Raw genomic sequence first — 21,849 nt, forward strand, 5'->3', positions numbered from 1 at the left:
CTCTCCCTCCAGGATAGAGGGCCCGCTTCCCGCTGGTGTCAGGCCTGTCCCTGCCCACTGGCCCTGAAGCTCTCTCCTCAGTTCCCTTGAGGGTGCAGACTCATGGCAGGAACCTGATGACACACTCCACTTCTTACACAACTGTGGGGCCCTGCTTTTCTCATTGAACGTCACCTCTTGGAAGGCCCAGGGCATTTCCGTCTCCACTAGGTCCTCTCAAAGCATTTTCCACTTTATTCCCTCCCCCTCCCTCCAGGCTGGGCACTCATCGTTATCCCATGACATATGGGGACACTGAAGCCCAGAAGGGGGTGGGGGCTTTCCCAAGGGCACACAGCCATAGACGATGAATGGAGCTTGTGTCGGGGGCTCCTAGCCCCGCCCCTCCCTTCCAGAAGCTCACCAAGGACTGAGCCGGATGGGGAAGTGTGGCGCAGAGGGGGAAAGGAAGTTGCCCAAGGTCACACAGCAAGCCAGCCTCAAAGTGGGACTACCACGAGTGTCTTGGTTGCTGGTCAGATGCTCCCGCTCCAGGAAGTCAGGTTCCCACTTGATTACTTCCAACAATCAGAAGCTCTGGCCACATGGGGTCCCCACTCCTGTGTGGCAACAACTGGCTGGCACTGTGCTCAGTATTTTCCAATGGGAGCTCTTCAACCTGGCCCAAACCCACCAGGCTATTCCCCCACTTTTGTGCCTGTCTTTCGTGTCTCTGTTTGTGATGCTACCTTAGGAGCCAGCCAGGAAAATAGGGCTGGGTAAAGCAGGTGGCAGGAGAGACTCCACAAGGGACCCTGTCCTTGGCAGCCCGGTGACGTCTGAGGAGGGGACTGCCCTGCCCTCGCCCACCAGAGGAGGGGCCCCGCTCACCATGCCCAGGCTGCAGGAGAACTGGCCCAGGAAATCATGCTCGTCCAGCCGCGTGCTGGACTTGTCCTGGTCGAACAGGGCGAACTTGAGCTTCTGCACCTCCTCAAAGTGGTAGTCGAGGACGAACTTCTTGGAGAACGCGGGGTTGAGGTTGTTGACTGCGGTTTCTGTCCTGTCGAACTGGCAGAGAGGCAGAGGAACGGGAGTCAGAGTCAGGCGCTCGTTCAACCCTGCTCGGGCTGCTGGAAATCATGCTGCTGCCGTGCTGAACACCGACTCTGTGCCGGGCACTCGTGGCCAGTTACCTGGGTGGCTGAAGCAATCATTACTCGCAGCTCATGGATGAGGACACTGAAGCACAGAGAGGTTAAGTGACTCACCCAAAGTTGAACAGCTAGATGGGCAGGGCCAAGATTTGAATCCAGGTCTGACTCTATCACTCATATTCTTAACTCTCTGGCCCTGGGTCCATACATACTCAGGTGCCAGGGCAAGAGCCTGGGCCCTGTCCCTGCCTGGGGATGTAAGTGACAGCAAGTCCCTTTTCCCGTCTGGGCCTCAGTTTCCACTTCTGTAAAATGAAGAGATTAGACTACCTGTGGTTTTCATCCTTTTTATTTTGGGAGAACCCTTTTTTCCAAACCACATTTTATAGGGAAGCCGAGAGAGGAAAGAGACAGAAGGAGGGGTAGTTACGGGGAGCTGGGGTCAGGGGGTCCCCTCCTCTCCAGGGCAGATGTTGCACCCTGTACAGAATCCTGGGATGTCAAAACTGGGAACTGTGCAGCCCCACGCCCCTGCCGACTGTGGAAACCGACGCCTGGGTAAGCACAGGGCTGTGTCCTGTGGGTCGGTGGCGGGGCTGGGACAGGAACCCCGCCTCTCGGCTTTATGACACTGAGGCCCCAGACCGCGGAGTCTGGGTGACAGTCTATTTTGGGGCTCAGGCTGTGTTGATTTTTCCTCCCACCCTATCCACTTCCAATTGGAGCAGCAGGGACGGAAGAGGTCTTGACCCTGGGCTATTTTTAGCCAGGGTGGCCGGCCTGGGTGGGAGTGAGGTGGTCAGGGAGGGTGAGGGGAATGCCACGAGTAGGGGTGGCGGAGGACGCCATTCCCTGGGGGGACAGGCGGGGGTTCTGGAGGCCTGGCAGAGGGGACCGGGGTGCTCCAGACACGCCAGCCTCAGGTCTGGGGCTCCCCCAGGAGTCCTCGGCTGACCCCACGCCCCACTTCCCACTTCTGGCTGCACTTCTAACGCCCTGGGTGACACAGAGGAGTCCCCACCGGCTCTGACCTCAGTTTCCCCTCTGTAAAATGGGTCAGCAGTCTCAGCTCCCCACTTCTGTGGCATCATAATTAGGACCTAACGTCTGTGGAAACTCTTTGTAAACCACTGTATGTTCAGTGGGGTGCCCATTGTAGCCCAGTTGAATAACTATTAAAAACAGACACATATTTTGGAAAATGTACCTGCATATAAAACTATCTGGAAGGCCAGATAGTTAGCAGTGGTTCTCCCTCACGGGCGGGCTCCCAACCACTTTGATTTTTTCTTTAGGTCTGTCTGGATTTTCTAAATTTACTACAATGAATATAGACCCCTTTTGGATTGGGAACAAAGCAATTTTTAAAACTTAACAGTTTGGGGCTGGCCCAGTGGCACAGCAGTTAAGTGCGCGTGCTCTGCCGTGGCGGCCTGGGGTTTGTGGGTTCGGATCCCGGGCACGCACCAACGCACTGCTTATCAAGCCATGCTGTGGTGGCGTCCTGTATAAAGTAGAGGAAGATGGGCATGGATGTTAGCCCAGGGCCAGTCTTCCTCAGCAAAAAGAGGAGGATTGGCATCAGATGTTAGCTCAGGGCTGATCTTCCTCCAAAAAAAAACCTAACAGTTTGGATTTCTCAATATCTTTCCTCAAGCTGCATCTCTCCCCAGCCCTCAGGCCAAAGTCTGCCAGCTCAGAAGCCCTTGGCTGAGGCACCATCGACATCCTCAGCTCGGGGCTCTCCAAGGTAGGCAGGGGAAAAATCCTCATTTCACAGATGAGGAAACAGGCTCAGAGAGGGACAGTCACCTGCCCAAGGCCACACAGCAGGGAGTGATAGAGCTGGGTCTGGGTCCAGCTCCTGGACCAGAGCCTGAATTCCCTATTTCTCTGTTCGCTCTTCAATGTGTGTTCATTTAGGAATAAGTGTGGAAAATTATTTAAAAAGTAGAAGCGGGGCTGGCCCGGTGGCGCAGTGGTTAAGTGCGCGTGCTCCGCTTAGCGGCCTGGGGTTCGCAGGTTTGGATCCTGGCCGTGCACCGACACACTGCTTGTCAGGCCGTGCTGTGGCGGCGTCCCATGTAAACTAGAGGAAGATGGGCACGGATGTTAGCCCAGGGCCAGTCTTCCTCAGCAAAAAAATAAAAAAGAAGTGGAAGCAAATTTTGTACAGTTTTACAAATTTATTTTGTAAAACTCTTAAGATTTTAACTAGATATTATAAGAATTTAAAATATGATATAAAACAATAAATATAAAATTATATAATTATAAATAGAAATCTATGAATTATAATAATTTAAACACAAATGTAACGATTTTAAGTAATATTGTAAATACATTTTAAATACAACTTAATTTGACAAGCAGCAATTTTCTAAGTCATCCCGGCCTATGCTCCAGCTAACTCCAAGGGCCTGACCCGAGGCCCCAGGGTCCAGGGGAGCCCCCCCCCCGGCACGTCGCCCCCCTCCAGCCACCGCAGACGCTCGGGGGGGCCTCACCTCGATCCACCTGCCATTGTTCTCTGTAAAGAGGACGCAGAAGGGGTCAGACTTGGAGGTGATGTCCCGGTCCAGCAGGCTCTGGCCACTCACCGACAACTCCACCTTGCACACGCAATACTGGGAGCCCACGGGGGACACCCCCGCCGCCGGGGCGCCCCTGCCCGGGATGTAGGCCATGGGGGTCGGTGGCGGCAGCAGTTCCTGGCAGTCTAGGGGGATAGGAGAGGGGGTCAGAGGGCACAGACATCTGCTCGGCCATTCCACCCTGGGGGGGCGTCACCCCTGACCTTCAAGATGTGGGTAGAGAGATGGAAGGAAAGCTGTGTGCGTGGGGGATAACACATGCCAAAGCTAGGAGAAAGCAAGCAGTGCACAAAAAAGGAGGCTCTGGTCGGCGCCTTTAGTTTGCCTTTGAAGTTATCCTCTGCTTTGGTTTATCTTTACCTGTGAGATACACACAGGTCCAAGTTGTCCCTGTCAGATCAGCAACAAATCGTGGTGGATATGGGCACCCGAGATATTCATTTTCCCAGGAAAACCTGGGCTTCTCCCAAGCAGTTAACATGGGGGCGTCTTGTGGCTACAGTGGAGCTTATAATTGCTCGGGTTTCCGTCATTGCTTTGGCCACCAGGAAGCTCACTTCTGGTAACTTATCCAAAACTTGACTTTGTTCATTGTTTACCTTGTTCACCTTGTACCCCCGGCCTAGGCACAGTGACTGATGCCTAGGAGGCACTCAGTATACATTTGTTGAATTAAGAAAGGACGAGTATAAATTGATGAGCACACAAACCCTCCATATTGCTCCGATCCTGCCTGAGTTGGTCCTTCTCCTCAACACAGAATTTACTCTTTCGTCCGTACACGACTTTCCAAAATCCCACGCACCAGGCCTTACGTGCCCCTTCCACTGTCAAGGCTAATTACCGGCATTTGGTTACTTTCAGCGTTCTGTTTTCCTCCAAGCGCAAGGTGTTCATTTGGAGCAAGTGTGGGGAAAGCCATCTCAAGGGGCGGAGGGGAGCTCTGGGTCACAGGCCCTGCGGATGAGCCCTCTGGCTCTCTGTGCCTCAGTTTCCTCATCTGCCCATGAGACATCAAGACACAGTCCCATGAGACTCCTGTGGTCAGATCTTATTCCACTGGTGCATTTGAAGTTAACACAGGCCCTGCATCCGTGTGGACGAGTCCAGCCCCCAAACATTACCCACAAAGGCCGGGCTCCAACTCCTTGACTAGTGTCTCGTCCCCTCCCTGTTGAGTGGGTACCTGGCCCTGCACTGCCCAGAGGAGGGAGAAGGGAGGAGAGGTTTCCTCGGGGAACACGAATCCAACTTGCTGTGCTTTGAGCACTGACCCGAGCTGAGCACATCACCTCACTGTGTCTCTAATCCTTATTCCGTCCTGCGGGGCAGGTACTAATATGGCCCCATTTTCCAGAGGAGGACACTGAGGCTCATTCATTCACTCTGGAGTGTTGACTGAGCATCTACTAGGTCCCAAGAACCATGCAGGCCTGGGAGCCTGCAGTTAGAAGACCGTTGGGGCTCAGCCCTCCCAGAGCTCGCGTTCCAGTCTGGCTGAGAGTGTGGGCAGTGCAGCCAGGTCCTGCGGGCTGGAGGGAATGAAATGATGGAAGGCTTGGAGGGTTTTAAGCAGAGAGGTGACATGATCTGATTTGTGTTTGTAAAAGCTCACTCCAGCTCCCGCGGGGAGAAGGGACTGTTAGACTAAGGAGAGGCAGCAGGGAGGCTGGCGAGGAGGTGGCTGTCGTCCAGGCAGGAAGGACCAAAGCTGGGCCCACTCCCCCTCCCTCTGACCCAGGCCACAGCCCACTCCCTGAGCGCCAGCCTCTTGCTGGGCAGACATGGGCCCTGGTCTACAGGAGGCCTGGGGAGCGTGGGGCTGGCACCAGGGGCCCCTCTCCCCCTCCAGACACAGGGCGCCCCGGGCATGCCTGGCAAGGAGAGGTTCTGGATGGCGACAAAGCCAGTGCTCAGCCCCCTCCCTCCCACCGCCTGTCCCTAGAACCTCATTATAATCACCCGGGCCCAGAGCATCAGGACAGCACTGCAATTTGCCTGCAGGATTTATTCTTGTCGTGTAAAAATTAGTTTCCACTGGAGGGGTTGGAGGACTGCATTCACTCTCGCTGTGTGCAGCTGGGTGGCTGTGCCAAGTCGGGGAGTGGGGAGCAAGTCTTCGACCCAGCGAGGCGGGCAGGGGGACAGTGATGTCCAAAATGGACATCTTGCTGTGGGGCCAAGAGAACACCTGTTTATGCTTACAACTACCTAGACGGGGGTGGGGCACGAAAGTCACCCCCCATTCTACAGATGAGGAAACTGAGGCCCAGAGAACAGAAGTCACCTGCACAAGGTCACACAGCCAGGAAACAGCAGAGGCAGGGTGTGAGCTGGATTTCCAGACCTCCAGGCCGATGTGTGGCCTTCTGGCCAGGGTGGGGGGACAGCCGAGCATGGTGAGGAACTAGGACCCAGGTGGGGACAGCTGGAGAGTCAACCAGGTCCAAGGAAGCCTGAGGTTCAGAGGGTCCTAGTGAGTCCAAGGTCACCAGTACCTCTGGGGTCACCCTGTCCACAGCCCTGCATCTCCCATCACCACTGATGGGGCAGAGTCCAGCTCACCCACCTCCTCTCCACTCACGACGTGCTAGATGCCACCTGGGCCACCATCCCCCCACTGCCAAGTCAGACACATCTGTTTTCATCTTGAGGGGTGTCAGGTCCACACACTTCCTCATGCATGAACACACGTGTGTATGGTCACAGATACACACACGTCCCCAGACTCACAGACAGAAAGGCACGGCCCATACTAACACCCTGGGGCCACCTCTCCCCACTGCCCCCCACTCTGGTCCAAGCCGCCACCATCGCTCGCCTGGGTTCCTGCACTGGCCTCCTGCCCCTCACCGGCTCGGGCTCCGGCCTGGCTGAGGGCTTGGCCAGCAGGGCCAGGTCACAGGGGAGGGTCGGGCTGGGCTGTGCTCCCCGGAGCCCACTGCAGCCCCACCTGGACCAGCTCGCAGGCCCCAGCTAGTGTGAGCGATGGGTGGGGGCGAAGGGGCACTCCTCCCCCAGCTGGTGGCAGGTCCCCCATCTCCAACTCACCCTCTGGCTGGAAGCTTCTGGAGGCCCGAAACGGGGAGCACATGATGTCCGGAGTTGGGTTGGGCAGGGGTCAGAGCCGGCCCTCTGTGGGCCCCTCTGTGCCAGCCCGGCGGCGGGCAGGCGGGCCGGACCCTGAGGCCTGACGCAATGGAAAAAGAAACCACTGCTTCGGCTGGGCTGGGCCCCCTCCCCTCCTACTCCAGCAAGAGGGCCGGCGGGCAAGGTGTCATTAAGGGAGGGTTGGGCCTGCCAAGCGCATCTGGGCAAGATGGAAACGCTCCCCTCCCACCCCGCTCCCCCTCCCGCCCTGAAGGTAATTTGAGGTTTCGGGCTGGAGAGGGGGCACGGGGAGCTCGTGGACGGTCCTCACTCCTGGCCCAGATGGGCACAGGCCTTCTGGGGTGACCAGACCCCAGGGAAGGAGATGGAAGGCGGGGATACCCTTTCACAGATGGGTTAACTGAGGCAAAGAGAAGGCAGGGCTTGGGAATTCCTATTCATTCATTCAACAAACATTCCTTGAGGGCCCTGGGGCTATAGCAATGAACAAGAAAGAGAGGCTTCAGCCCCAGCAGGGTCCACTGGCTCCAGCTCCTCAGACATCCTACCCTTTAGGCAGAAGGATAGGATTTGGAGACTGGTGCTAAGCCACAGGACTAGAACATTCCAGTTTTAGCCAGAAACCTAGGAATCCATCATCCTCGAGCTCTCCCTTTCCTTCACCCGCCGTATCCCACTGCTGCTGCTGATTCCACATCGTCCTCCTCTCCCCACTTCCACTGCCTTGGCCTGGCCAGGCCCCCATCATCTCGCCCAGCTATGCACTGGCCCATGACAGGTCTCACTGATGCCACCCCAGCCCCAACTCTCTCCTCCACACCAGAGCCAGAGGAACGTGCACATCAGATGCTCTACCTAAAAATCTTCCAGTGGCTTCTCCTTCCAGGGAAACCCAATCCTCCCCAGGCCGACGGGCCCCACCTGACCTGACCAGAGCTCATGCCATCCTCCCCCTTGCTCCTCCTGCCCCACCTACACTGGCCTCTTTCTGCTCTGCAAATATGCCAACCTCTCTCCTGCCCCAGGGCCTTTGCACTTGCTATTCTTTCTGCCAGAAATGCTTTACTTCACATGACGGATCTAGTTGTCAGCTTAACGTCACCTCCTCAGAGGCCTTCCCTGGTCACCCGAGCTGATGTAATCTCTGTCCCAGCCCCAAGCTGTTTCCTTTACATATCACTGCAATATACACTCATTTTACTTATTTGTCTATTCGCCTTGCATACTGTCTGTCTGCCCCCCTAGAACGTAATTTCCACCAGAGAGGGATCATCACTGCTTCCCCAGCACCTACAGCATCATCTGCAAGTAGTGAGTGCTGAATAAATATGTGCCAAGTGAACGAGGGAGGGAGGGAAGCCACCAAGCAGGCTCTTTAATCTGCAGCCCCAGAGAAATCACAGCTGCCTCCCCTGCATACATCACTCGAGAGATGGCAAAGCTGCTTCTCAAGCCCTGGACCCTCAGGACTGCTCCAGGAGGCCAGCAGGAGAGGGGCTCGTGTCTCACTTCACAGGGTGGAAACCGAGGCTCAAGAAAGGGCAGTGGCTTTTCTAAGCCAGGGAAGGACGGTGCTGAGGCCAAGAGCTGTGAGTCCATCCTTCCACCTACCATTGGTCCAGCGGCTCAGGACCCAGGAGCGGGGCTGTGCCCCACCCCGGGGGCAGGAAATGCCGAGGTGGCCGGGAGGGCCCTCAACTCAGAGATAGGCCATGACGGAGAGACACCGGGAGAGGCAGGCATACGGAGGCAGACGGTGGGGGTCGGAGAGGCAGAGGGCTGAGGGGGAGACCTGGAGACCCAGATGGGGAAGAGAAGGGGCGGAAGGAGAGGGGCAGGGCCCTTACAAATGCAGCATCCTGGACCCCCCACCAGACCTGCTCTATCTGAGTCCCTAGAGTGGCACTTACCAGCCTGTGTTTTAACAAGCCCTCCTGCCGACTCTGCGGTGGGCTTCTTGTTACAATGCAGATTCGGATCCAGCAGCTCTGGGGAGGGACCTGAGATTCTGCATTTCTAACAAGCTCCCAGGCGATGCTGAGGCGGCCCATCTGAGACCACACTCTGAGCATGGATACCAGATCAGAGGTTGCAATATGGCCTCTCCATGGCTGGCCGCACCCCAGGGATGGCTCTGGTCTAGCTCACACTTGGTGTAATTAGGCAGATGTCATGTTTGTTCCCCACCTACAAGCCCTGCCAGCCTCACATGCTGAATTCCCGGCCAGGTCTCAGCAGACCTCTGAGTCTGCAACCTCTGGTCTAGATGGTAACACTCTGGTAACCGGAACCCTCGGCTAACCAGACGCCCGGTCCCCACTGGCCCTGACAGCTGCACTTACCAAACTTTGACAGTTGGAATGTGTCTTGAATGCGTCCAGATCTAAGTTGCCTCCTTCACCCCATTTCCCAGATGAGAAGATCCAGGAAGACAAATGGCAACTGAATTAGGGTTCTCCAGAGAAAACAGAAGCAATAAGATATCTATATATAGAGAGATTTCTTTTAAGACATTGGCTTATGCGACTGTGGGGGCTGACAAGTCCGAAATCTGTAGGGCAAGACGGAAGGCTGGAAATTCAGGTAAGAGCTGATATTGCAGTCTTTAGTCCAAATCCGCAGGGCAGGCCAGGCAGGGGAAACTAGGCAAGATTTCTGTGTTGCAGTTTGAGGCCAAATTCCTTCTTCTTGGAAAAACCCTAGTCTTTGTTTTTGTTTTTTTTTTTGAGGAAGATTAGCCCTGAGCTAACATCTGATGCCAATCCTCCTCTTTTCGCTGAGGAAGACTGGCCCTGGGCTACCATCCGTGCCCATCTTCCTCTACTTTATATGGGACACCGCCACAGCGTGCGCGCCCGGGATCAAAACCTGTGAACTCTGGGCCGCCAAAGCGGAGCGCACGCACTTAACTGCTACACCACTGGGCCAGCCCCAGTTTTTGCTTTTAAGACCTTCAATGGATTGGACGAGGCCCACCCACGTAACAGAGAGTAATCTGCTTTAATAAAAGTCTCCTGATTTAAATGTTAATCACATCTAAAAAATAGCTACACAGCAACATCAGACTGGTGTTTAACCAAACAACTGGTCACCAAAGCCTAGCCAAGCTGGCACTTTTAAAATTAACCATCACAGCAACCCTGAGGTCGTAGGTGACCTCCCATAGAGTTCGGGGTGAGCCCTTCCTAATTGTGGAAGCCCACAGGGCCCACCTCCACCCTGTCAGCCGGAAGGGAAGGGAGGTGTCAGCCTTCCGGCTGACAGGATGGAGGTGACCGACTGTGCTGATGGAGAAACAATAAAACGAGAGTTATAATAAACCCTGCCCTGGGCCCTGTGCCAAGTGCATTACCGACTTTAACTTCTAGAGCTTCACAACATCCTTGAGCGAGCTGTCATTACCACCCCCATTCCCTGGATGAGCAAACTGAGGCTTGGAAGGATTTGCATTCCAGAGACGCTGCTGCCAAGACTTGGGACAAGTCATTTGGTCTTTCTGACTCTCAGTTTAGTTTTCTTATCCATCAAATGCAAATTACAAAATGCCTGACACACTGTAGCCGCTGGGCCCAAATAAGAAAAACCTCTCCGTGGCTCCCTGCCATTTTCAAACTCCCCGACGTAGCCCCCACACTTCTGGCTCTAGCTATGTGGTTCACTACACAGACATCCAGGAATACTTTTTCTGGCCTCCATAATTTTGCACATGCTGTTCCCTCTGCCTGGAATGCCCTTCCCCCTTCTTCACTTCGCTCTTTCATTCTTCAAACTCAGCTCAGCAAAACCAACTGCAATCAATACCACTCTGCCCTACCCCTCCTGGGGATGGCCAAAATAAAAAAGGCTGACAATACCAAGTGTCGGCAAGGATGTGGAGGAACTGAAACTCTCCTATGTTGACAATGGGAGTGTAGATTGGTACAACCACTTTGGAGAAACACTTAGCAGTGTCTACAAAAGCTAAATAAACATATGACCCAGCCACGCCCAGCAGAAACATGCACATATGTTCACCAAAAGACACACACACAGGAACTTGCACAGCAGCACTATCTGTGATAGCTGCAGATGGAACCCCCCAAATGCCTTTCATCGGGAGAAGGGATAGATAAATGGTGACTGTCCACACAATGGACTACACTGCCGTGAGCAGGAAGGAACACAAGGGCACCAACAACATGGCTGGGTCTCGTGAACACACTGATGGAGGAAGCCGGAAGTACACGAATACGCCATCCTGTATGATTTCATTCCTAAGAAGTGAAACAGGCAAACAAATCCATGCTGTTGGGGGTCAGGACAGCCGGGCGGGGTGGGGGAGGGGTGTCAGGGACCAGAAGGGGGCACCAGGGGGCTTCGGTGAGGGTCACGTTCTGTTTCTCGGTCTGTGCTGCTAACACAGATGTTGTCAGCTTGTGAACGGTCACCGAGTTGTACATGTGGGGTGTCTGCTCTATTTTGCAGGCTATATTTCAAAAAAACGTTAAAAAAAACCACTCGGGGACTCCTCTACAAAGCCCCTCCTGAGGCCCTGGTCATGGAGGGGGGAGGACTTACACTGTCACCGTATTGTAACCACTGGCTTAGGAAATGTCACCCTCACTCGAGCCTAAAGATGGGAGGGGATCTTATTTCATCTCTGTTGTTCCCAGCACAGACAGGCATGGGATGGGAGTGCCACAAACGTTTGTGGACAGTGAGGAAGAGGGAAAAGGTGAAGGAAAAAGGATCCGCGGCATCTTAGAATTGCAGAAGGCTGGGACTACGGAGTCACAGAATTCCAGGATTTGGGATTTCTGAATCATGAGTTTTCTGAATCTCTGAGCTGAAAGGCTTTAGAGTTAATCTGGTCCCACCTTCCAGTCACTCGCCAACCCCAGCCACAGCCCCACCACCCCAAGGTCCCGCAGCCCTGTTTCTGGGGGTGGGGGGGAGCACCCAGCCGCAAGCTGCTGGCCCTCCCCCGGGCCCTCCCCGCACACCCACTGCTGCACTGGCTCCAGCCGGGCGGGGTAGCCCCAGAGAGCAGCCCCCAGAGAGCAGGCTGGCGCGCTCATCAGGTGGGGGGTGGCACCTTGACACCGTCACTTCACCTTAGCTAAGGCACCGGCTACTGTGCCCCGAAGCCACCGCGCTCCGACAGGCAGCCAGGCCGTTACAGGGATAAATATAGACGCAGACAGCACACAAGAGGCTGCAGCAGGGGTCGGCCCTGACGCCCCCTGAGGCCCCCAGCTGCCGCCAGACTATAATATAAACAGGGGAAGCTATTCTCTGCAGCCCCCACACATCACTAAGCTCTGGTCCCCGGGGGAGGGGGCCTCCCTTGGGACCCCCAGATAACTGGTTCAGCACAGTCCTGCACTGAAGGGCTTGGCCCCGGGGTCTCCTAGGCCATCACTCCAGGGCTGGCCCAGCAGCCTGAGAGGCGGCCTCCACCCTACCCCCCAGGGAGTCCAGGCACTGAGCTCTGCCCTGCTTCTGCCACCCGCTCCCTTCTAGGCCTCCTCTCCTTCACCTGCAAGGTGGGGCTGGCTGCCCTCCCACTTCCCAGGATGCACCATAGGGGATGGGCGTGGACGTACTCTGGGATGCAGAAAGTACTTGAGGGACCTCGGAGGGGGTCTGGCCAGGCTCAGAGGGTGGACCAAGCTAATGGAGGGAGGAGGACATGGTGAAATGACCACAGGCCAAAGTCGTTCCAACCTGGCTTCATTCGAAGAGGACTGTGGGGCAGCCTGGGGCACTGGGGCACAGCCCTGGGGCCCTACCCACCCGGGGCACTACCACGGGGAGAGTAGGAGACAGGGGCTCCCAACTCTGTGTGAACTCCCGCAAGTCCCTTCCGCTCCCTGTGCCTCAATTTCCCTGCCTGTCAAGGGCCTGGGCTGCTTCCAGCTTTGGGGAGTCTACAAATGCCTCTCAGTCTTTCCTGGGCTGCCCTGGGCTTCCGGCCCCCAGCTCCCGCCCAGAATCTCTGGGCTGACAGGGCCCGAAGTTCTCTGGACTCATGCGGTGCCTGAGCCCCCTCGTGGGTTCCTACAGAGGCTGGGCACCCCGGCTCCCCTCCTCTGCAGATGGGGTTCCCCCCACCTTTCGTTAGTGGCTCCTGGCAGTTGGGGACTTTTGCGCTGTCCACCCCACACCCTGCGGCACTGAAAAGGCACCACTGCCCCCTCTCATCCAGACGGGGGAGGGGCCTCTCTCAGCCTCCGCGCGGCCCGGGCTCGGCCCGGGCTCTCCTCGGCTAGTCCTTCACCAAGGACATCGCCATCCCCTCTTCAGTCCTGGTCCCAGTTCCCAGGAAGTCTTCACTGTGGAGATGGGAATAACAGCCCTGACCTGCTGCTTCCTGTGTGCCCGGCCCTGCCCTGAGGTGTCCATCAGTCCATTTAGACCTCCTCGCAACCCCAGGAGATGGGCCCCAGTAGTACCACCCCATTTGACAGATCAGAGAACTGAGGCTCTGTGTATGTAACTCTGCATATGCAGCTCTATGTAACCTGCCAGTTAGAGATGGAATTGCATCCCCCAAAAAGAGATGCTGTAATCCTGACCCCCAGTACCTCAGAGCGGGATCTTATTTGGAAATAGGGTCTTGCAGATGTAATTAGCTGAGATGAGCTCAGACCAGAGTAGGGTGAGCCCAACATAACTGATGTCCTGAGGAGAGGATGGATGATGTGAAGACACAGAGGGAAGACAGCCCTGAGAAGGAGGCAGAGATGGCGGTGATGCGGCCACAAGGCAAGGACTGCCCGCGGGTACCAGAAGCTGAAGAGGCAAGGGAACACCCTCCCCAAGAACCTTTAGAGGGAGCATGGCCCTGCCAACCCCTCGAATCTGGACTTCTAGCCTCCAGAACTGTGAGAGAATACATCTCTGTTGTTTTAAGCCACCCAGTTTGTGGTACTTGGTTACAGCAGCCCTGGGAAACTAATACACTGCCCAAGGTCACTCAGCTAGTCGGTGGGCAACCAGAGTTTGAAACCAGGCAGCTCGGCTCCCCAAGTCCTTTCCCTGGACTATTACCCGGGGAGCTCGGCTCTGGCCCAGCACAGCATGGCCCTCCCAGGGGCCCACAGGGCTGTGACTCGGAAAGATGGGGGCCCAAAAGGAGGGATGGGCTGGACTGCATCAGCTGGGAGCTGAGCATGCCCCCTCCTGTGTCATGGGGAAGGGCCAGCTAGGGCGCAGAGGCAGGCCAGATGCCCCCAGCTCCTGACAAGACGCCAGAGCCACTGAAGGCGACAGAAAGCTGGGGCGGGGAGACTGGGCGCCTGGAATACACCAGGCATGTTCCCACGGCAGGGCCTTTGCGTGTGCTGTTTCCTCTGTCTGGGACACTCCTCCCTGGTTCATTCATTCAAAAATATCCACTGAGCACCTGCAGGGCACCAGGCAGGCTGGGACCCAGCCATGGATGAGAGACCAATACCGTCTCAGCTCGAATGTCACCGCCTCCTCCTCGAGAGGCCTCCCTGACCCCCAGCACACCGCCCCCACCTCCATCACCTCACCCTGCTCCATTCTCTCTAGGGCATCTTCCACCACGGGAATTTCCCCGCTTCTTTGTCATTTGCCTGCCTCACTCCATCCCCCACTCCTCTCGGAGCTCCGTCTTTGTACCCCCGGCTTGGGCACAGTCCCTGGCCCAAAGGAGCAGCTCAGTAAACATTTGTTGAGTGACGAACTGATGGCTGCAGGATGAGGGAAGTCTTCCTGGAAGGCGGGGACGCAAAGCCACAGGTGGAAGAGGCATCACAGCATCTGTGCAGAGCCCTCTTCAACTCACAAGCCCTTTCCTAGCTGCCTTAAGAACCCCATGAAGAAAGCAGTGGGGGAGCTCCTGGCCCAAGGATTCCCATTTCCTAGATGAAGAAACTGAGGTCTGAGGGGTTAAGAGACGTCGCCCAGGCCACACGGGGAATAGGTGACTCTCCCCAGCACACCTCAGTCCCCTGGGTCGGCAGGCAATGGGCCAGAGATGCCCCCTCAGGGGGGGCAGCCACCATCTCCACCTCCCCCAGTCCTTCAGTGCCGGGCGAACCCCACCTCCTCCCAGACACACACTTTGCCCTATCCCCCAGGCCAGCGCTTGTCCCTCCTCCATCGGCAAGTCCACTGCCCTCTGATGGTCCCCCACACTCAGCAGGGAGACAGGGAGCCCTCCAGACCCCAAAGGGCAAGCTCCTGATTCTTCCAGGCTGTTATCACCCCACATCACAGACCCCTGTAACAGGAGGCCACACGGAGGGGTAGACTCAGTGTAAACAGACACTCACAAACGTTTACAGAGCACCTATCTAAGCGTAGGGAGAGAGCCCTGAACAAAATTGACACTGGCCCCCCCGGCCTCCCTTGTGGAGCTGACACTCTTTGCGGAGGGGGGCAGATAATAAGCTGATACACAGATGCATAAATAAGACGACTGTGGAGAGTGGCTAATGTCTGGAGAAAAATTACACGGCGATGTGAGAGTGAGTGAGGGATTAGTGACTAGTTCCATCTCAGCCCCTGGAGGAAGGTGTGGACGGGGCTGGTGGGAAACGCTCCCTGACACAGAACAGCACAGTCCACTCCACTACACCACAGAATGGAGGCTGGGTGGCCCAACGAGCGGAGAGGACACAGGGCTGGGAGCCAGGAGGCGCGTCCGACTCCTGCTCAGTCCCCAGGCACTGCGGGACCTCAGGAAACACAACTCCCCTCAGGACCCCATATCCTCCCTCTGGACGGTGGGGCGTGGGACATGATTGTCGCCGTCTCCAGCTGCTGCCTGCAAGACCCCAGGGTGCAAGGAGCTAGCCCTGTGTCCTGCAGGGCCGGGCAGGAGGGGACGAAATCCCACCCCATGTCTGAGGCCATATTCTCCAAAGGGGAGGGCTGGATTGCTGAAGTGACTGCTCCTGACTCAGCAGCCCCTGTAAGGGCTGGAGGACGGGAGAGGGAGGGAGACCTCCATCAGGCAGACAGCACCCTGGCCCTGGGCTGGGGGCTTCTCAGGAGGGGACCTTGCCTGGCGACAATGTTCCCTGCTCCGACAGGAGTGAAGGATTCTTAGAGAACGCTCTTCTGTTCTCTGTCACTCCTTAGAGCCCTGTGAGGCCAGCCCAAGGTGGGGGAACCGAAACACTCGACCGGATCTACATCCATGGTGTTCTCCTGGGCTGGGCAGAACCTTCCCACTCAGGACCCTGCCCCTAGAACAGTCCACAAGTCCAACACTGGGATTCTGAGGCTCCTCTCTCCAGGGAGGAGGTGGGAGAGGGAGAAACGAGCTGGCTTGAGAAAACCCCAGAAGGAATCCTAACTCAGTTACCATATCAGGCTTGCTGATATCCCCACGAATAATGATAATGATGGTTAAAAGATGATAAAGGTATACGGAGTTCTGTTCTCACTGTTTAACAGGTATAGAAACTCAGGCTCCATCCCCGGCCCTCTTCTGATGTCCCTAAGGGTTTAACTCTCCTGGCCTCCGGGAGGGAGGTCCCTTGAAACACCACCAGAGACACCATACCTGCTGTTCATGAAGTGCACCCCACTTTGCAGAACACCGGCCCCCATTTCCCAGTTCCAGCCTCCCAACAGCCCTGTAAACTGGACTGTGCCATAGTTTGCTCATTTTACAGAAGGAAAAGCCCCAGAGCCCAGGGGGTGAAAAGGCACACAGACAGGAAATGGCAGAGGGCGAGGAGCACCCAAGTGACCCCACTCTTAGCCCCTGGTTCTTTCAATGGAGAACCTGTCTGGGTGACCCCTCCCATTCCAGCCAGCTATGTTACCTGCCTGGGGCAGTCCCAGAACCCACTGGGCCCCAGGCCAGAGGGACTGTAATAAAACCTTCATGCTTGCACCCAGTCCCCAGGCGCACAGGCCCTGGACCATCAGCCCATTTTACAGAGGGGGACCAGGAGGCTCAGAGGGGAGGAGGGTCTGGGCTGGGGGTCCACTGCTGGGTGGTGTTCAGACCCAGGTCTCCCAGAGCTCCCCATCAGGGCTGGCCACTGGCAGGCTGCAGCCGCCGAAGGTTATAACCTCCCCCCATTACTGAAGCTACGGGTGCCCCAAGAACAGAAAAAGCCCCCCACCCCTCCGTGACAGCCCACACCCCTAGGCAAGCGAAAACTAAGGGCAGAAAAACAAAGGGCAGCTTAAATAATTCTCCCAGATCCCTCGCCCTTGTCACTTCCCTTGTCACATAACAGGGCTGGGGAGTCACAGACTGCAAGATAAACCCCCAACTGTCACCCCAGCCGTGGGCTCCAGTTCCACCTGTGACCCTGGGCAAATCACAGCTCCCTTGGCGGGAGCCCCTTCCCCAAAGGAGGGCTTGTCCAAATGGAAGGGGGAGCGAGGCTGGGGGATGGGATGGGATGGGAAGAGGAGGGAAGAGCGAAGGAAGAGCCGTCCATTTTCCGAGAAGCAGTGCTGCGGGGGACCGGCACGGGAGAAGCGGCCTTGCTCTCTCTCTCCACGCCCCGCCCCCAAACACACAGGTGCCGGACAGCTTTTGAGAAAAAACTAGTTTGCAAACATACTTCGACTTCTGGGAAGCCGCCCAGCACCACTCCCTCTCTTTGCTCCCTCTTCCCGGGCTGGCAGCGGGCTCTTGAGCACTTCCGTGGGGCGGAGGGTGGGGTGGGGGAAGGGGGGGTGCTGGGGGGTTGGGAGTAGGGAATGAGAGCGAGGAGAGGGGCCCCAGCCTGCCTGCCAACAGCCAGCCCGACCTCAAGTCTTCAGCAGCTGCGATGGTGGCGGGGACTCCACCTTCCGGACGCTCCCAGGCTCTCTCGGGGGAAGGAGGGGGGCTCCCTACAACAGCTAGGCTCGGACCATCAAGGGCGCCACCCTCCTCCCGCATCCTGTCCGCTTTTCCCCCAACAGTCCGGGGAAGCCGGGGCGCCCCCGCGTGGCCGGGTCGGAGCTGAGTCACCCAAGCGCCAAGTCTGGGTGCGCGCCGGTGGCGCGGGCGGGGGGCGCGTAGCCCACCCCCTCCAGGCGGGACCCAGCTGCCTTCCCACCCGCCACTGGCGCCAGAAGGCGAGCCCCAAGGACGAACTTGAGCACTCACGCCAGGGCGCCCCGCCCGCCCCCGGCCCCACTCACCGCGGGTCCCGCGGGCGCCGCCGCCCTCAGCGCGCGGATGCCGCTGCCCGCGCTCCGGGCCGCCGGGGCATCCCCGGCGCTCCCCTGCTCGGCCGGGCCCGCGGGCGCGGGACGGGCTCAGGGCGCTGCCCGCGCGGCCATGGCCAGCTCGCGTGCGCTCCAGCCGCGCGGGCTCCGGTCCTCCTCCGGGCCGGGCGGGAGGCGGCGGCGGCGGCTCGGGCTCCTCCCTCCGGCCGAGGGGGGCGGGCGTGGGGAGGGAAGTGGGGAGACGAGGCGGGTGCTTCCTGGAGGGGCGAGCGCTCCGAACGGGCGGAGCGGGGGCGGTGTCCCGCTCCGGCCCGCGGCTCCGAGCCCGCGGCTGGCGCGCCCTGGCACTCGGGGCTCTCAGCGCCGCGGGGGCCCGAACGTTCGAGGCCAGAACCCGAGGGTCGGATCATTCGAGGCCGGAATCCGAGGTCCGAACGTTCCAGGCTGGGACTCCGAGGATCGGAACGCCTCTGGTTCGCACCTGTCCCAGGACGGCGCCGGGGGAGCCTCGGGCACCTCCGAGTTCTGAGCTCTGTGCGCTCGGGGCCGCGGACCCGGGAACCGGGGGGTGGGCTCAATCCGGGCCTGCAGGGCCCCCGGGCACCTCCGGCGTCCTCGACCCCAGGGGCTGATAGGCTCGGCGCTGCGCCCTCGGGGATACACCACAGGGCTGGGTTCTAGGCGGTATTGGGCAGCACTAGGACCGCAGTGTTTTCTTCCTTTTTTTTTTTTTTCTCTCAATAGTAAAAGAGCTTGGCATTTTCTTGCCGCCAGAGACTGGGAGGATGACACATATTTCTCTGACAGAGACGATAAAATAAAGACAGTTCGAACAGTGCCTGGGGCTAGTCAGCGGGAGGGCGATTTAGGCGGGTCCTAAAGGCCCGGGCGCTGAGCCCCGCCTTCTGCGAAGGCCTTCTTTTCCCCAGAAGAGGTACCGATTCTTGAGAAATGCGTTAGTCGCTGGGCACTCAGCGGTGTTTACGCCCCCCCCCATTCAGTGCCTGAGACAGGCGAACCTCATTTATCCCGATTGTGGGGGACGGAGCTGACTCGGGGATCCCAAGGTCACGTCCGAAGCCCTTGGCCCTGGGGTTCAAGCTTCGGTTGTGGGTTTTCCATTCCAGGCAGGTGAGGGTTAACTGGGAGACTCACGCTGCAGCCTGCGAGCCTCCCTCCACGTCTGAGTCACAGGCACTTTGCAGCCTTAGAGGGGCGGCCACTAAACAGCCCCAGGGCTCTGAGCTTTGTTCTCTGCCTGCCTGTCCGCTATCCATCCTTCCTTTCTCCAATCTCTCCTCGTCTCTTTTATTTTATTTATTTAATTTTCCCCCAAAGCTCCAGTAGATAGTTGTATGTCATAGTTGCACATCCTTCTAGTTGCTGTATGTGGGACGCGGCCTCAGCATGGCCGGAGAAGCAGTGCGTCAGTGCACGCCCAGGATCCGAACCCAGGCTTCCAGTAGTGGAGCCCGCGCACTTAACCGCTAAGCCACGGGCCGGCCCTCTCCTCATCTTTCTTTTACCCAAGTCCTCAAAGCCCTCAGCCCAGCTGTGGGGCAGACCAATCTCTGGGCATTCTTAGACCCAGCTCCAGCCCCACTTGCTCCAGGAAGCCTTTCCTGATTGATCTGGCCTCCAGAATCCCTCTCCTCCCCTTGCTCTGGAGCCGGAGAGCCAGGCACTGGGATGGACAGTGGTGAACCCAAGCAGAAAGTCCCTCTCCTCAAGCTGCTTGCCTCTTGGGGACAAGACCAGGCGATCGTATGACTATATAAAAAGTGCAAAGGCTGGAGGCTGGGTGGCACAGAAGACCCAACTCAGCCATGGGAGTCAGCGATCTTCCTCTAGGGGCCCTGAAGGATGAGCTAGTTGGGCCTGCCAAAGGGGAAGAAGATACAGGATCTCTGGTCAAGGGGACAGAGAACAAAGGCCCCAGGTCACAGCGATTCCACTCCTGGGTATCTACCCAAGGGAAATGAAAAGGTGTCCATACAAAAACTTGAACACAAATGTTCATTGCAGCATGATTCAGAATAGCCGAAAAGTGGAAACAACCCGAATGTCCATCAACTGAAGAACGGATGAACAAGCTATGGTCCATCCATAGAATTGATACACACACGTGTCCGGTAGTTTCACAGCAAGCATCTTTACTGCAAACATCTTTGCTGCAAGCATTGTCACTGCATAACTAATTGGCAGTAAGACAATTGCTGTAAAAGATAAAATCATGAAAAATAAAAGAGAGATGTTAATTAAAAAGGACATAATGAAACATGAAAAAATGAATAACAAAATTAAGACTTTATAGCAAAATGCAAACTATTTGAATACATTTAAAATGTGTATACATAGGGGCTGACTTGGTGATGTAGTGGTTAAGTTCACGTGCTCCACTTGGACGCGCGGGGTTTGCGAGTTCAGATCCTGGGTGTGGACCTACACCACTCATCAAGCCATGCTGTGGTGGTGACCCACATACAACATAGAGGAAGACTGCCATGGTTGTTAGCTCAGGGCCAGTCTTCCTCAAGCCAAAAAAAAAAAAAAAAAAGAGGATGATTGGCAACAGATGTTAGCTCAGGGCCAATCTTCCTCACCAAAAAATAAAATGTGTGTGTAAATGTGCCCAAAAAGCTTATTTTATTTATTTTTATGTGGTTTGTACCTAACTAAGCACTTGTCTTCGTTCTGTGGAAAATATGGGTTCAACTCCATGCCCTCAAAGAGGCCCTGGGCCCTCTTTTTCTCCTCCAATGTAGTGTGTTTCAAAGCACGAAACTGACTTTTGGGGCAACTCGGTGTCATCTGTCAGCTTGATAAAACCGTCAATAACGTCGCTAACTGGAAGAAATGCTAACTATTTTGAGACCACCACTACAGCCCCCATGTCTACTCGTCGCTGTACAGACCACTACGAGGGCTGGCTAAGAGTATATCATATAAAAATGGGGGTAACTGTCAGACCTTCGTCAATGGAGAAATGAAACCAAACTAACAAACAAAACAAAACAAAAACTGTCACTCAGTCTTTACGGCAAAATTGCCTTCTGGCCAATTAGTTATGTGGTAACAATGCTTGCTGGCAAAGATGTCTACCAAAGATGTTTACTTGGAAACTACCTAGAACCACACACACCGTGGAATATTATTTAGCGATAGAAAAGTATGAAGTACGTACAATACGGATGAACTCTGAAAACTTATGCTAAGTGAAGGAAGCTGGCCACAGAATGATGGCTATTGGCATGGGGTTTCTTCAGGCGTGATGAAAAGTGTTCTACGATTAGATTATTGTGATGGTTGTACACTGTAGACATACTCAGACCATTGACTTGTCTACTTTAAAGGGTGACTGTTGTAGCATGTGAATTTTTTTTTTTTTTGGTAAGGAAGATCAGCCCCGAGCTAACATCCGTGCCAATCCTCCTCTTTTTGCTGAGGAAGACTGGCCCTGGGCTAACATCCATGCCCATGTTCCTCTACTTTTTATGTGGGATGCCGCCACAGCATGGCCTGACAAGCAGTGCATCGGTGCGTGCCCGGGATCCGAACCCCAGGCCACCAGCGGTGGAGGACATGCACTTAACCCCTACGCCACGGGGCCGGCCCCTAGCATGTGAACTCTATCTCAATAAAGCTGTCTAAAAGAAGTCAGGGACAGGGCTGGCCCAGTGGCATAGTGGTTAAGTTCTCGCGCTCCGCTTCGGCAGCCCAGAGTTTGCAGGTTCATATCCTGGGTGCGGACTGCCGCACTGCTCATCAGGCCATGCTGTGGCAGGCATCCCACATACAAAAAAGGAGGAAGATGGGTATGGATGTTAGCTCAGAGCCAATCTTCCTCAGCAAAAAGAGGAGAATTGGCA

The 21,849-nt window shown here is 56.3% G+C and overlaps 1 protein-coding gene across 2 annotated transcripts in view; it reads right to left on the reverse strand.

The window, feature by feature from the left end:
- CPNE2 (copine 2) overlaps positions 1-18,129 on the reverse strand; it is a 45,802-nt gene extending 27,673 nt beyond the window's left edge. The window contains exons 1-3 of one of the 2 annotated variants that reach the window (XM_087420213.1): positions 17,954-18,129; positions 3,644-3,855; positions 871-1,050 (exon numbers count right to left, since the gene is read on the reverse strand). In XM_087420213.1, the coding sequence (XP_087276339.1) occupies positions 871-1,050; positions 3,644-3,823 (360 nt within the window). In that variant the 5' untranslated portion in view covers positions 3,824-3,855; positions 17,954-18,129. Of the gene's footprint in view, positions 1-870; positions 1,051-3,643; positions 3,856-17,953 lie in introns of those variants that run through there. The other variant, XM_087420214.1, reaches the window with a different exon arrangement.
- Positions 18,130-21,849: the final 3,720 nt, after the last annotated feature.

The sequence above is a fragment of the Ceratotherium simum genome, chromosome 30 (genome assembly GCF_057802395.1).
Source record: "Ceratotherium simum simum isolate JZ-2026a chromosome 30, ASM5780239v1, whole genome shotgun sequence".
Taxonomy (NCBI): Eukaryota; Metazoa; Chordata; class Mammalia; order Perissodactyla; family Rhinocerotidae; genus Ceratotherium; species Ceratotherium simum.